Source organism: Peromyscus leucopus, chromosome 1, assembly GCF_004664715.2.
Source record: "Peromyscus leucopus breed LL Stock chromosome 1, UCI_PerLeu_2.1, whole genome shotgun sequence".
NCBI classification, from domain to species: Eukaryota; Metazoa; Chordata; class Mammalia; order Rodentia; family Cricetidae; genus Peromyscus; species Peromyscus leucopus.
This window is the reverse complement of record NC_051063.1, coordinates 131,408,936-131,424,704: the sequence shown is the minus strand read 5'-3', so window position 1 is coordinate 131,424,704 and position 15,769 is coordinate 131,408,936. Positions and strand designations below refer to the sequence as shown.

At 38.3% G+C, this 15,769-nt stretch overlaps 1 protein-coding gene across 1 annotated transcript; it reads right to left on the bottom strand.

The window, feature by feature from the left end:
* Nucleotides 1-9,218: 9,218 nt before the first annotated feature.
* LOC114686373 (histone-lysine N-methyltransferase SUV39H2-like) lies at nucleotides 9,219-11,029 on the bottom strand. Its single transcript, XM_028861053.2, has one exon. It carries the CDS (start codon nucleotides 10,951-10,953, stop codon nucleotides 9,721-9,723), a length of 1,233 nt encoding a protein of 410 aa, XP_028716886.1. The 5' UTR covers nucleotides 10,954-11,029; the 3' UTR covers nucleotides 9,219-9,720.
* Nucleotides 11,030-15,769: the final 4,740 nt, after the last annotated feature.

Here is a 15,769-nt window from a genome sequence, read left to right as displayed (position 1 = left end):
TTGGAGAAGAATGTTAGTATATCTTAGAGACTGGTCTTGTAATATTTTGGTGAAGAAATTGTCTGTTTTTGCTCTTGTTTGAAGAATGTGCTTGAGGCTAAAGGAAAATTCTTTGTATTAACTCTGTTGACAGAGTAAATCTCAAAACAGCCTACTATAGACACTATAGTGTGGTTATTATTGATAAATTTAATGAAGATTTATATAACGAACAGGAGCAGAGCTGAGACAAGGTAAATTACAAAATGTAAATTTTGAGGTGAAAAAGAGCACCAGGAAATGAAATGGAGTTAAATCTCTGTGTTCTAGGAGATAAAGGATAATGAGAATATGCTCTAGAGTTATATGAATACCTGCTGAGGAGCACTAGATAACTGGGAATAGAAGAAGCCCAAGAGAACAAGTGTATTGCAGTCAACAAAGCTTAATGGAGCTAGCAGATCTGAAGAGGGTTTTCTCCATCAGACATGGAGAAGTAGAGTTTGGAATTTGTGCAGATGATTTTCAGTGAGCCACCTCAAATGTTTTTCTTATAAGAGGTACCATCGTTCATGGTGTCTTCTTACAGCAATAGAAACCATAACTAAGACACCAGAATGATTTAAACAAAATCCAAACACTCCTTTTCTGTTTCACTAAGAAGAAATTTAAAATCAGGTAAGTGAAATGAAAGGAAATTGTTCCTTGAGTAAACTGACTCCAGCAACAGGGAGAAACTTCTATCTTTCTGCTCCATTTAGACTTACTTGCTGTGGGCATCTTGTATTATAGAAAGGACAACCAATTACTCACTGTTGAAGAAATGAAGGAAGACAAAGAATTTTTACCTCACTAATTTTCTTATCTACAATCTTATTCAGATTAATTTATTTTGTCTTATAAGTGTATTCTTCCCTATCTTTGTTTGGTAAATCTGTTTATATCCATTACCAAGAATGTCAGGTGCCTAAAATTCCTGCTGTATTTTTGAAAGTGGAGCTCTACCCTTTTCCTTTTCTTTTTCACATATGTATAGAATGCTATTCAGCACATAGTAATAACTGTGGTCAGATATGGAAATACTGACAAATATCTAAGTAAATAAACTCAGAATTTCAATAAAGTATAAAAATATAGCACTCATAGGACAATGCAAAATGGTACACAATAATACAAGCGTTCATATGAGGAGAAAGAGGCAGAAATCTAATGTGGGTAATAATGCACTGGCTCTCCCATGTTAAGAATCATAGACACAGAGAGTTTCTATTACTGTCTTTCTGCCTATCTTTCTTTCTGTCATCATTAGCTCATTTTTCTCCTATAAAGATAGGATAGTTTACATGGATAAACATTTAAAAATTTATAGACAAATGATAGATCAGATAATCAGGGTATCAGCTCTTAATGATTCATTTAACTTCTGCTCTTTTATCTTGCCTTCTCCAATACTGTAACATTTCCTTCCTAATTCAGAATTTGAGGTAAGATAAAAGCTCTTAAAAATATTACATCATTCATTACTTTGTGGTTACATATTCTACCATCTGTTTTCTATTTGAAAAGTTCTGCAAGATTAAATATTAACTTTTGTCTTCAATTCCTTCATTGGTAAATAACACTATAATCAGAATCATTCAGCCTTTCTCTGACTGCTCCATGCAGGAGTTATCTCATATTGTTTTCCTGATCTAGCTCACAAAGACTGATTTCTCACATTGACTTAACTACTTACTAAGTGACCCTTTGTAACTAAAAACATATTGAATCCAGATGATAATGTTTAGTTTGTACATTTAAAAGATAAGAAACAAATCCAAAGCATTTATTGTAACAGAATTGGAAAATGAAAGAACCAACCAGGGGAAAATATCCAGAAAAATTTCAAAGGGATAGGCTACATTAAGTCAGGATATGAACCTCTGATCCTTCAGTAATTGCTTCAGAAAAAGGAAAAAAGTACTTTAAAACTAGAATACTATCTAAATGTTGTTTTATAATGAATATTTGAGACCATGAAAATGTTAGACGTTGAACAAACAAATCTTATGTAGAATTAGTTTTTTTAAAAATTACAAATTAAAAATTACAATTCCTAAATAAAAGAAGAATTAAAAAAGCACAATAAGGTATCTAAAAAAAAGAACACTGATATTACTCTTAATGTTATACTCTTTAGGGTTTTCAGATTAAGACAATATAGATACATGAAAATCTTCAATAATGAAAATGTAGGATAGGAAATTACCTCATGTAATTATTCTACAGAAATTAGTAGTGCTTTACCCACCAAATACTACATATTTTTTTTCAGAGAAAAATGTAACCAATATGAAATTGAGAAAATATTAAGTAACAAAAGATTGAAACTGCCAGAAAGAAAAGGTTGTGAACATTTTCACTGTGGGTTACATGTTGAAAGACTTGGAAGAATGTTTGAGACCTGTGGAAAATTTCCAGAAGCTTGTTTAAATAGACTCAAGATGAGCCAAAGGAAATCAGATGGAGAGTGTCACCACTACTCTTCTCATCATGCCCTCACAGTGGAAAACCAAAGATTGAACCTTCTCTCCAGCTTTACCACCTGACCACCAGGCGCCCAAACCTTCAGATATCTAGCAGGATGGCAGAAACATTGAAAATGGTGCTTCCTACCTCTGTAGCTATCCAGTGCAGATTTCAACAGGGTAACAGGGGCCAGGAGACTTCACTGAATATTCAGACCACTCTGTGACATCCATCACACTTGAAAACCCATGAAAGCTTTAATTTAAGAGATTTTCTTAGTCTTGTGAACCATAGAGCAACTGAAGAGGTAAATGATATTTATAGAAACATAGCATATACTTGATCAAGAATAAATATGATAGTGCAAGGTCATCTGAATACATTTCACTGACAATTATGAACTATATATGTGCCTTTGTTAATATTCTTTTGTTCCTCCTTATTTGAAAATAAAATAAACACAGTCTAATAGTATTCAGTTGAGTTTTAGCACTCACAGTATGTGTAGGAAAAGGCAGGAAAAGATGACATTGTCAAGTATTACATCTTTCTTTATAAGGAAGCCTGAGTACGATCCTTCTACTCTAGCAATTACCTTTTACATTTCATACTGAAATAAAAATTGAAAACTTCTTCTCTACTGAACACAGTAATTTTTTCCTTAGTCACCTTTTCATAACTTAAATGGCCTTTCCCTAAACTTCTTCATTTTGTTGGATGGTAGGTGGAACTGTGAGCACAGGAGTGATTGAAACAAGTTTAATGGGCCATGGAATTCTGAAATGTGGAAGAGGCCTGAAGTTCTACCAGAATTACCTAGTCCATTTTCAATCACTATAGCTTTATTTTATGCAGAATCAAAAGGTTTAACATAAGCTAGTATTTTCTCAACAAGTGAAGTGTTAGCCTGGAAGGGTAAGTATGTTATAAAATTACACTTTCTAAACAAGCAGTTACAGATTCTGGTTTGAGAAGTGAAGATTGGAGTAAGAATCAGTTGTTTTGCTCACTCCAAGTGTCAAGACCAAGCTTATTTCATTGTCTCATTGTTACTTTTAATGTGATGAGGAATATATTCCCATGACACTAAATCACATGTCACAGAAGATTCATGACATAGTGTCTATCCTCAGTGTGAAAGGCCATCTCATGTCATAGAGGACGGTAGATGCAGTCTCTGCATAAAGCTTCCATGTTATGACACGAGGAAATGAAATCCATGATGATATTTGGCAATAATGTTAGGAATGATTGACAAATTAACACAGAAATTTATATGTGATATGTGAATCTACAAAGCATAAAACAATCTTGTGGAAAGGAAGATATTCATATTACTCTATTTCAAAATTCATCTCAGCATGAGAGCATCAGAAAGTTGTGCTACTTGTGTAAAGACAGATATGAAACAATTGAACCTGTTGTTTCAAACAAATATTAATCTAACTTGTCAACTGAAGTTATGAAAAGTATGACTGCTGATTATTAGAACAGGATGGTATAGGTGATAGGGGATATTTTGATAAAAATTACTTGAATTATTGGAATGACATTGTCAAACACCAGTAGAGCACTTGGCAAGCATGTATACAGCTCTGGAGACCAGTACCTGAAAGTATAAGGGAAAACAACTACAACAAAACCTGCAAAAACAACAAACCACTTAAGCATACTAAAATGGCATTCTTTCTTTCTTAGTTAAATTTCATTCAGGATTGTTTTAGGATGTCTGTATACTTTCACATAAAATTCTTTCTTAACAAGAGACATTTTTCATTCTCAAGAATCCACCAGCCTGTACAGCCTATTATGGTTCTCATCCCCCCCTCCATTTCAAGATGATATCTTATCACTCTGATACTTCTTACGCCAGAGTCTTACTCAGTACTTAATACTTTTCCATCCACTGGTCCTTGATCTGCTTTTTGGCTATAAATGAATTTCAAAAAATTCAGATGTACTCTGATATAACCTCCGTCTCCATAATTAGAAGACTATGTTCAAGTTTCTTTTCCTACCACAATGAACATTTTTAAAGAGTTTAAAAAGTATTAATTAAAAAAAACAATTGCTGAAAGTAACTGAGACTACACACACACATACACACACACACAAAACACACACACACACTCAATGTCTTAAACATGAATATGAATAATGTGAAACTGAAGAAAATATCTCCTGTAAAACTTTGTCTCTCACTTTTTTATTTAGAGATATATTGGTAGAATTATTACAGAACAGTAGAATTAAAATAAATTTGTGTGTTAGACATCCACATTGTATTTAAGGAATCACATCTTAATTAATGTAAAATTAAGAATACAAAGAAGAAGAAAGATATGAAGGAAGGAAGGAGGGAGGGAGGGAAGGAAAGAAGTTCACAAAATTGCTGAAAATTCCATTCAACAATTTTATATTAAAACTAGAAGGCCGACTGACACACATGACCTCTCTAACCCCAGAATTAACACTGAATGCTTCGTTTCATTACTTAAAAAATCATAACTTTAGGACGAATTTTCAATCTATATCTAAGGAAAACACGCTTAACAGAACAAGGAGGTCATAAAATCCGTATAACTGCAAATTCATGATTAAGACAATGAATTCCTTGAAAACAGAAAGAGGAAATGCGATCAAAGTTACTCTCCTGAAAATAGAGAAATTTAACACAAGCTGGTGTTTGGCGTTAGAGGAAGTTGCCAACCGAAAAGAACTTTGGTCCTTGTAGTTTTGTTATGTTTCCTTACACCAGAGGCTGGTCTGCAACCAGGATGAGTGACGTATTTCCTGTCGCCGATCTTTGCTAGGGAGCTTGAAACCGTGATAGGCTTTTAAGGAAGGTAGAAAGAACTGAATGGAACAGGTTGTGCTCCGCTTTAATGTCGGTGTTTCCCGTCGATATTGCCTAGGAAGAATCTTTTGCGATTTGCTGGATTTCTAAATCTAGTCATCAGAAATTTAAAAATAATTGTTAAACATACCAGCTACCGTAAAGAATCCTTTCAGGAAGTAGTTCATCCAGAAACAATTAAATTACAGGGGGAGGGGCTTTGACCTACCTCAACAGAATGTACCAGGCTCTGCTGACTCCCATGAGAGGTCTTACCCTTTTGGAGGAGGGAATGGGTGGTATGATTGGGCGGGCGGGGGGGAGTCCTGGAGGCTCGGCATAGAGATGAGGGAAGAAGGGGATCTGTGATTGGCATGTAAAATGAATTAAAAATCACCGGTGCAGTAAAAAAAAAAAAAAAAAAAAAAAAAAAATTGACATATAAAATGTAACAGAAGTTTTAAAGAACTTTTACTGATTTTGATATTTCAACTTAACAGAGACCATAAATATTCTAAATAATTATTCCAATGTTTGCTCATACTTTCCCTTTTAACGAATACTGCTGTATGTTTGCATGATTTAATTCTTTACAATTACACATTCTACATAATTCATACAGAAAATAAAATGAATTTTATAAAAGAAAAAATAACTTCTTTGTCATGTAATGTATAGTCATGTCTTCATTCAAGAGAGGCCATTGGTCTGCCCCTGAAATATACTTACAAACACATGTTGTTAGTTATTTAGCTGCATTGTGTTCTTACCCTGCAAGGAAGTGTCACGAAACACGACAGAATCCGCTTATAAGAGTTTATTAGAGGTAAAGGGACAGAGAGTGCTCAGGCCTGTGGGAGAGGCACGTGCATGGAGAAGAAGGAAGAAGAGAAGAGAGAACCAGGAATATGGTGCTCCGCTTTAAAACCGGCTTGGGGCGTGGCCAGGTCACGTCACTATTCCACGCGTGTGCGTAGATCACATGATCACATTGTGCTCTTACGTGGCCATGTAACGTCATGGATCCTGGTCTCGCGAGATGCCTTGACCCGGAAATGGCTATCCTGACTGGAATTGGCTAGGCGGAAGTGTCCGCCGGGTATATGCGACTGTGGGGGCGTGTTGTGAACCCTTCATTCCCAACTCTTTCCTTTTTTAAAAAAAGAAAAAAATTGTGGTTGACTGGGTATGGGGGGCGACGTTTCTCTCAAAGACTGCTTCCAGCTGAATAGTGGGCGTTGGTTGGCTCTTGAGGGGATGAGGGGTATCTTGTGAAGTCCTGAGATGATGGTGGACATCCTGGAATGATGTTATGCCGTCGCCTCGTTCTGCAGCTGTCCATCCGTGCTGTGGTTGGGGACCTCCTGTGCTGTGGCTGGGGACCTTCTGTTTGACAAGATACTGTTGACATAGAAAGAGCTTAGAGAGAAAGAATCATTATTATTTTATTTTGGAGTTGGCATTTGTCTGAGGTAGATCTGGCCTGCCCAGATAGAGGCATGTGACATTTACCTGAGGTAGATCTGGTCTTAGTACTCTGCTTAATTTCTATCTGAGACAAGCCTTATTAGAGGTGGTTTATTTAAGGCAACTGTTTTTTTTTTTTTTTTTTTTTTTTTTTTTTTTTTTTTTTTTTAGGCAAGCCTTGCTGGAGGTAGTTTATTTAAGGCACCTGTTTCCCTTATTAGTTAGCACTTAGGAAACACAGGTGATCAGTTGCTGAGTATTGAACAATGATAAATTGTTGTATTACATTATTCCTTACCGCCTGGATATTTTTGATGGTCCTTTTTGCCTCCGGCTCTGTGTGGCCCTGGTTGGGAAAGGAGAGGGTGATACCTTATTCCTCTGGAATTGGTGACAAGGCAGTGGATCCTGATGTCCTCTGGAGCTTGAGAGTGAGAGCCCCTGCTTGTTTCACTGTATATGAAGAGAGATTTTTCTGGGATGGAGGTGAGATAAAAGGTTTTAGGTGAGACAGGTGGACCCAGTGAGACAAGCCCTCGAGTTTAGCAGCCATGGGGGTTACAAGAATTACCTTGAAGGGTCCCTGCCACTTAGGGGAAAGGGGTAAAGGGCGCTGGCCTGGAGGAAAGAAAAGAACATGATCCCCAATGTGTATGGGAGATGGGCAAGGATTGTCACATGGCTGAGGCAGTGAACAGTCCACGTAGCTCCATAGAATAGACCTTAGGTGACATAAAAGAGGAGTTAACAGGCTATCTGGAACAGTTGGAGGCTTGGAAAAAAGACCTGGTGTTAGAACTGGCCTTCCATACATTAGTTCAAATGGAGAGATTGAAAGAGGCTTTTTAGGAAGAGCCCTGAGCCTGAGGAGAGCTAGAAGCAATAATCTTACCCAGTCGAGATGAAGTTCCTGTGACATCTTAGTAAGAATAGTATTTAAAGACCGGTTGGTGTGCTCCACCTTAGCTAGGAGATCCCTTCCCATTAAAGGTACAGGGCAACTTGGCACCACTAAGAATGTGTGTGTGAGAGGGATGCCTCTGAAAATACAATTGATTGGTGGTGTCTGATGAGGCAGGTAAGGCTGTCCTCTGTACCCGAAAATAAAGGAGGTGGCATCCCAAAACTCCCAGGACTGAGTCAATGGCTCTGGTGTCCAGAAGGAAAGAAACAGATCGCTTCCCTGCTGCGATCTGGGTTCCCTGCCATGTCTGTAGCCAAGCCTAGGTCTGTTGGAGGTCTTAGCTTGATGTACCCATGCATCTTGGTGCCTGGGGGCAGTCAGCTGACTCTTTGTCTTTCTAGGCGGCAATTTTTTTTTAAAATTTTTTAAATATATTTTCTTGACACATTCTGAAAATTCTGGGTAGCAGACATACAATGAGGCTCCAAATATTCAAACAGTGTATCCTATGTATTGTGAACAAGCAGCCTTGTGAAGGCAATACTCTGAATAACATTGTAGCTTCTCCCAAAACAGGTTAAGGTTAGGAAGATAAAGGAGGTGCTGAATTCATTTCATTTTACTCGAGCTTACTACCGTCTATTAAAGCCCAGAGCAGTAAGCTTAGGTAAATCTTGATCAGGACACTGAAAAAAATGATTATTTGCTGCATTTCTTTTTCTTGTTTTGGTCTTCACACTGGACACCATAATTAGAACTCCCAGACCCAGAAAGATGAAAGTAAGTTTTTTCTTTATTGGGTTTTACTACACAGGGAAAAATCCCATCTAATCCCCATAGGTTAATAAAAGTTCAATCAGACGTAACTTTGGCCAAACTTAGTTTTATCTTATCTAAAAAATCTTGTATAAACAAGTATCTGTTCAAATATAGGTTACTTTTCAAGGACATGCAGAAAATGCGAAAATAACTGAATTTAGTAGAAAGGAAATGCGAAAACTGCCGGGCATTGACATTAACATGATGTGACTCACACTGCCACTGGGGACAGGTGCTCCCCGGGATCCTCATCGGTTTCGATGAGGTACTCTGTGGACCTCGTTCATGCTGTGGCTCACTTTGTACTCATGTACCCTGCCTGGCACTCTGACAGGTCCTCTTAGTCACACTAGTATGTCCTTTCGAAGAAGCATAATGGCCAGCCACTATGGACTTCTAGAGAAGGTGATTAGAGATTTTTCTTGAACAGGATTTAAAAAATCTTTTGAGAATTTCAGGTTCAGACATACAATCTTTGTAATGGTATCTATTGCTTCAAAATGAGATCAAGCTGAAAGAAAATCTTTCATATTTACTTTTTTTTTTTTGGTTTTTCGAGACAGGGTTTCTCTGCGTAGTTTTGCGCCTTTCCTGGAGCTCACTTGGTAGCCCAGGCTGGCCTCGAACTCACAGTGATCCGCCTGGCTCTGCCTCCCGAGTGCTGGGATTAAAGGCGTGCGCCACCACCGCCTGGCTCATATTTACTTTTATACCTGAAATATATCATTAAGATGCCAATATTTTAATGTAAAAGTAGAAAATATAGTAAAAAAATTCAGTGTTGCTTCTTTGTCTCAAATACAAGATCAGTGAGTATTAAGCAGGAACAATATAGTAAAACAAAATAAAATTTGTGCATTTGCCTAAACTGAATTATCTGAGTCATGGTAAAAGGTTTCATAACATCCACTCTCTCACTCTTTTCAAACACTAAAGGGGACACTTGTCTATTCAGATTTCTTAACTAAGTATATGGTGATTTGTAAATAGTTCACTTTCCATATTTAGTATGTAACCACCAAATATATTCTGTTTATGTGGTCCTGCAGTCCTTTTTAGAAGCAACAGTAATGTACTTTGTAAATACCTTGAGACACAAGTTGTACATTAATATACATAAAATCTTGATAATAGAAAGGCATCCCAAATACTTTTTCAGTTCTTAGAACAAAACAAAACACATTCATGATCTCCATTTCCTGAAGTTTCAGTTGAGGTAACCTCTGCAAGTCTCAGCCCCACATTTACATTCAGTTCTGACCCTTTTCTTGGCAGGGCTGTGGTCAACAGAATCTGAAGATAATTCTCCAGAACCTTTCATTTGATAATCAAAAGTCAGCTCTTCTCCAGCTTTTATGGTTCTCGTGGAAAACAGTGCTATCCTAGGAAGCCGAGTATCAAGATTATCGATGAAAACGCTAAACACCTGAAGATTGGGGTCACAACTGTGATTCACAAAATGAGACACATTTCCGTATCGAGCTGCATCCACTGTGAATTCATCAGATTCATAGTCCAGATCAAAAAGGTATGTGATTCCTTGGTTGTCATATAACTGTCCACGCTTTTCATCCTCTTCACTTGTGATTACCTCTCCAACATATTCCATGACAAAACTCATTTTTTTAATCTTCACAAGGGTTTTTACACCCCAGCCACAACCATTGCTAGTTCTAAAGATGTACAGTGAATATTGTGTGCCTTTTTGTACAATCCTATTGGGACAATCAGGTCCACATAGGCACCTTGAGTTGCATTCGTAGATGGGAGTCCCAGGTTTGATTTTAATTTGTTGCTTTTTATTATAAGCCAAAACAACTCCAGCTTCAACAGGACAACACTTTTCAAAGAAGCAGTTTGTACATGAACATCCAAAGGTAGCTTCATTGTTTAAAATGATTCCTGGAGCTGGCCTGTATTCATTAATATAGTAGAAGTCTGAAGGCGGGCCCTCCAAGTCAACGGTATTTTCAACAAATATCATGGCTTTGTGGTTCTTTCTTCTGTTGAGGTAATCTTGCCATCTCCGCAGAGCTATTCTTTGCTTGGCTTTATTTACAATGTACTCAGCGACAGCAGGTGGCAAGGGCTTGCTACTGTTTTTTGGAGTGACTGCCTTGCCTTTCTTTACCCGAGATAAGTAACTACTCTTGTCACTGGAGAACTGCTGCAGCAGCTGTGGACACTTGAGGTTTCTCAAGGGCTCCCAAGTATTTGTAGACTCTGGCCATCCTTTCCATTTTACAAGATAATATTCCACACCCTTTACTACCTTGTAGTCACACAAGTACTCCACCTCATAATTGTTTAGATTCCTTTTGGTGATTCCAATCGATTTACATGTGAGCTTTTCTTTTCTACATAATTCCTGAAGAGTATCAAGGGAAACTAGGCAAGGCACACACCAGGCTCTCTCGGCCTCGGCTCCGGCCGCTGCCATCTTGCGGAGCTTTCATTCAAACTGGCGCGGTCAGCCGGAATAGCTCAGCTGGCCAGACGCCCCGCCCCGGCCCGCCTCTAGGTGGCAATTTTAACAAGGCTGTTGATGGCCTGGCAGGGGCATTTGGTAGCCCGTGGCCTTTTCCTCATTTAAAACAAGGACCCAACAGCTTTTGGAAGTCAGCAAGTGACAGCACTTGGCAATTTTGTTTTCAGGCTTTTATCTCTTCCCTGGCACACCTTAAATGCCATAGATGACTCTTTTGCCTGTGGGGTCAGGAGCCTTGTTCTCCAGATGCTTAAGTTTTAGTTGAGGAGGTCTGGGGAACAAGAGATGGATTTTCATATTTATCCTGAACTATTTACTGGTTTTAGGGCAGCCTTACGAAGGCCTGTCAGGAGACAGGTAATAAACCTATCTCTGGCTAGACAGCCACTCTGGGTGTTGAAGTCCCAGTGTGGCTCTCGGTCAGGAACCACCTCAGCTCCTGGGGGGTGTGAAAGGGTTAATTTGATGAATTTCATCTGCATGAGTCCTAGCCTGCTCCCATACCCGCCTGAACTCCTCAGGAAGTCATGAAATGTGAGACTATAAGATTGAGTTATATATTGAAACTGTTTAATAAAGGAAGCAGAATTAGACGTATAAGAAACCAGCTTACTTTGTATCTGAGAGAGTTCTGTTAGAGAGAGAGGATGGAACATGAATTTTAATTATTGGTTCCTTAGCAAGATCTAGAGTCAGAGATTCCGGAGTCAGAGAATCCTCTGGTTTACGTATAGCTAGGAACATATGAGCAGGAGAGAAGGAAGCGAGAAGGGACAGTTTAGCATTGAGAAAGAAGAAAGCAACTCTTTCCATTTGCCTGAATGCCGACAGTGATTAGAGAGCTCCCGTAAAATATCGGGATCCAAGGAGCCACTTGGCGGCCATTTTTTGTTATTTTATAAAGCATACTTTGGCCACTTTTTTGAACATAGACGAGTTAGCTTAGAAATCTTTATGTAAGGCATTAAACTGAGAGGTTTTAAAGCTTCAACAAGACAGCCTAATGGAGAGGAAGGACTAACAGGGTTGGAAGCCTTGTTTCCCATGTCTGCAGCGGAGGCAGAAAAATAATAAAAAAAAATAAAATTAAACGTGATCCAGAGCCAAGACCTCAGTCATCCCCAGGGTCAAGGGCGGATACCAGGTGCAGCCTGCTTCTCTACTTGTCAGCCAGAAGCAGTGTCCCCCTCCACGGTGAGGGAAAGGAATCTCTGAGAATCCGGATGGCATTTGCCTCCCTTTCGAGAGGATGAACCCGTCGACCTCACATGGCTCCCAGGACGCACCAACAGCGGTGGCCCCAACTCGAGAAATATCTCAGGCTGCAGACATGGGAGCCGGCTAGAAAAGTTAGGCCTGCGATAGGGGCCGACCGTAGCCAATGAAGACCATGGTCTGGGGTTCCCTGGTCTCAAGAATACGTGTGAGGCGCCAGACGATCAACGGTCATTCTCACAGATTCAGGAAACCGTTTACGCTGGCTGAAAAATGGGGGACTCACCAATGGAAGAAAGCGGAGTTGGATGCAATTTGGATGCGGTTCAGGCGAATGGAGAGCAGTCTGTCACGTACGGAGCAAATTCCCCAGTTTGCGGGTTTCCAGATGCAGTGCGCCCGGAAGCGCCTGCTCGGTTTTGGCACCAAAATGTTAGTTATTTAGCTGTGTTGTGTTCTTACCCTGCAAGGAAGTGTCACGAAACACGACAGAATCTGCTTATAAGAGTTTATTAGAGATAAAGGGACAGAGAGAGCTCAGACCTGTGGGAGAGGCATGTGTGTGGAGAAGAAGGAAGAAGAGAAGAGAGAACCAGGAATATGGCTCTCTGCTTTAAAACTGGCTTGGGGAGTGGCCAGGTCATGTCACTACTCCACGCGTGTGCGTAGATCACATGGTCACGTTGCGCGCTTACGTGGCCATGAAACGTCACGGATCCTGGTTACGCGAGATGCCTTGACCTGAAATGGCTATCCTGACTGGAATTGGCTAGGCAGAAGTGTCTGCCTGGTATATGCAACCATGGGGGCGTGTTGTGAACCCTTCACATGTACATTTTAAAGTTTAAATTTGGATGAAGAGACACTAATTGGTATGTGGTTACATACTAACTACACATATGAGAACTGTTGGAAAGCATTTTTCATGAATTATTTTTCAGAAAAATTAGACTGTATACTCCAAGACGACCCATAAATAAGTAAATTATGTGTCTTTGCATGTGGATCTCTCTCTCTCTCTCTCTCTCTCTCTCTTCTCTTCTCTCTTTGTGTGTGTGTGTGTGTGTTTGTGTGTATGTGTGTGTGTGTGCATGTAACAGAAGGAATGGAATAAGTAGGTTATTCTTAAAATTTTCAGGAGAGTTTATTTTATTTCATGCTTCTAGGGATTTAACTAGGCCATTATATATTTTTAGCAAGTTCTCTGCCTCTGGGCTACATGCCTCTGCATTTGGATGGTTTTCAGGACTTTGGCATTATTCTCTACTTTTAAAGTCCTTTATAATCCTAGTATTCACCCTGCATAATTATTGCACAGTACTTTGAAAGGTAAATTCTCAGTGACACCTAAAAATGTAGAACTGCAATCTAAGGCACATGGGAGCATGAAAAATTGGGTCATGACTTCTAGATATGTGTACCACAGAGGAACTTCAAGGCTATTCCCTTGGTGAAGCCCTGTGTCAAACAAGAAAAGGATTCAATGGTAAAACTGACATATAATTTTCAGATATGTACGTTGTAGTTGGATTAACTATATAGGTCAGAAAACTAGTAACATAACATGGGTATGTATTTAAAGGTGGGGCAGAAAAGAGAAAAGGAAGACTTTAGAAAATGGTAAAAGGGGTTAAGAAAAATTAATGGTACAGACTGTGTTAAATGATGAGGGAATGGAAGGTCAAAGTAGAAGAAGAATATTGAAAGATTGAAAAACACTGAAGTCATTTTGAAAAGTCACATGTAACGACTCTGAGATACCACCTTACACCTATCACAATGGCTGTGATCAAAAACACTAATGACAGTCTATGTTGGAGAGGATGCAGAGCAAGGAGAACATTCTTCCACTGTTGGTAGGAATGCAAACTTGTACAACCACTGTGGAAATCAGTATGGCAGTTTCTCAGAAAACTGGGAATCAATGTACCTCCAGACCCAGCCATACCACTCTTGGGCATATACCCAAGGAATGCTCACTCATACCACAAAGATACATGCTCAGCTATGTTCTTAGACATATTATTCGTAATATCTAGAACCTGGAAACCACCTACATGCCCTTCAACTGAAGAATGTATTAAGAAAATGTGGTACATATACACAATGGAGTACTACTCAGCAGAGAAAAAAAATGACATCATGAAATTTGCAGGAAAATGGATGGAACTAGAAAATATCATCCTGAGTGAGGTAACTGAGACTCCGAAGGACAAACATGGTATGTACTCACTCATAAGTGGACACTAGAAAAAAGCAAAAAACAATCAGACTGCAACACACAGATTTAGGGAGGCTACCTAGCAGGGGGGACCCTAGGATGACTGTGGCTTATAATAAATTTTGATTTTGCCCAATCACTGGACAAGGTTAAGTAAAACATTTAGCTATTAGAATAAGAATTTGTACTGTATCAAGCTGATGAAAGAAAATGTTGGAGATGTAAAGATACTTTTAAAAAATGTCTTAATACATAAATACTTTAAAAATACCTTATAAATGATCCAAGTTTGAATTTTATAAACCATGCTGCTCTAGACACTTATGAACCTGTGAAATGTGACTGCTTCTGAGAGCAGAGTTATTGTTTGGGAAATTTGGTTTTCATAAGGAAAACAAAACTTTGAAAGTAGCAGGGTGGAAAAATTAATTTGACTAATTTGAAAAACAATCTTGTGAATAAATAATAAATTTTAAGTTTCAGGCTAGTTCTATGATAATGTGAAATTTGAAACACGTATAATTATCCTTGTAACCCTTAGCTAACCATTATGCATTTATTTTTTTATTAAAAAGTAGTATTTTACTGTGGTCTATTAGGAATCCAATGAATGTTTGATCTTGAATTCTCTACAATTCCTGACAAATATGTGCCCAAGAATTCATACTAAAATGTTGCTGCTGTGGCTGGAGATTGGGATTGAGAGTTAAGACCACTTGCTCTTCTTCTAAAGGTCCTGAGTTCAATTCCTAGCAACCACTTGGTGGCTCATAACCATTTATAATGAGATCTGAAACTCTCTCTGACATGCATGCAGTCAGAGTATTCATATCTAAAAAAATACATAAAATTTAAAAAATGTTTTGGCTTAAAAAGATGATTGGTTATAATTCTAGGGTTGCGCAGATGTTGGAATGCATTTTAACCCAAACATATTTATAATTTATCATGGATAATCTTTATTACCCTAAATACCTACTCTGATATTGCAACCAAGATATTTGAAAAGTGTCATTATATATAACTTTTTTGGTCTGGTTAGGATATGAAGTCAATGTAAGAGCTTTCACATTTGAAATTGTCATTCATGGTACACATATGAGTTTCCATAAAAATATCTTTTATCTCTTTGAGGTGAACCTTGTGTGTTTTAGTAAGCAAATTAAAATTGTCACAGGTAGAATAGAGAATCATTATAGAAATGTAAGGACAGAAAATGAATAATAAAATAGTCTAATTAAACAGCAAAATGAAAAATCAATCAAAATTTTAAATGTAATATAACAGAAGTAAAAAACACTAATATTGAAGATGAAGAATTCAAAGTTAATG

What these genes read in the sequence shown, in the direction of transcription:
- LOC114686373 (XM_028861053.2), bottom strand. Translation starts at nt 10,953, where the DNA reads ATGGCAGCGGCCGGAGCCGAGGCCGAGAGAGCCTGGTGTGTGCCTTGC.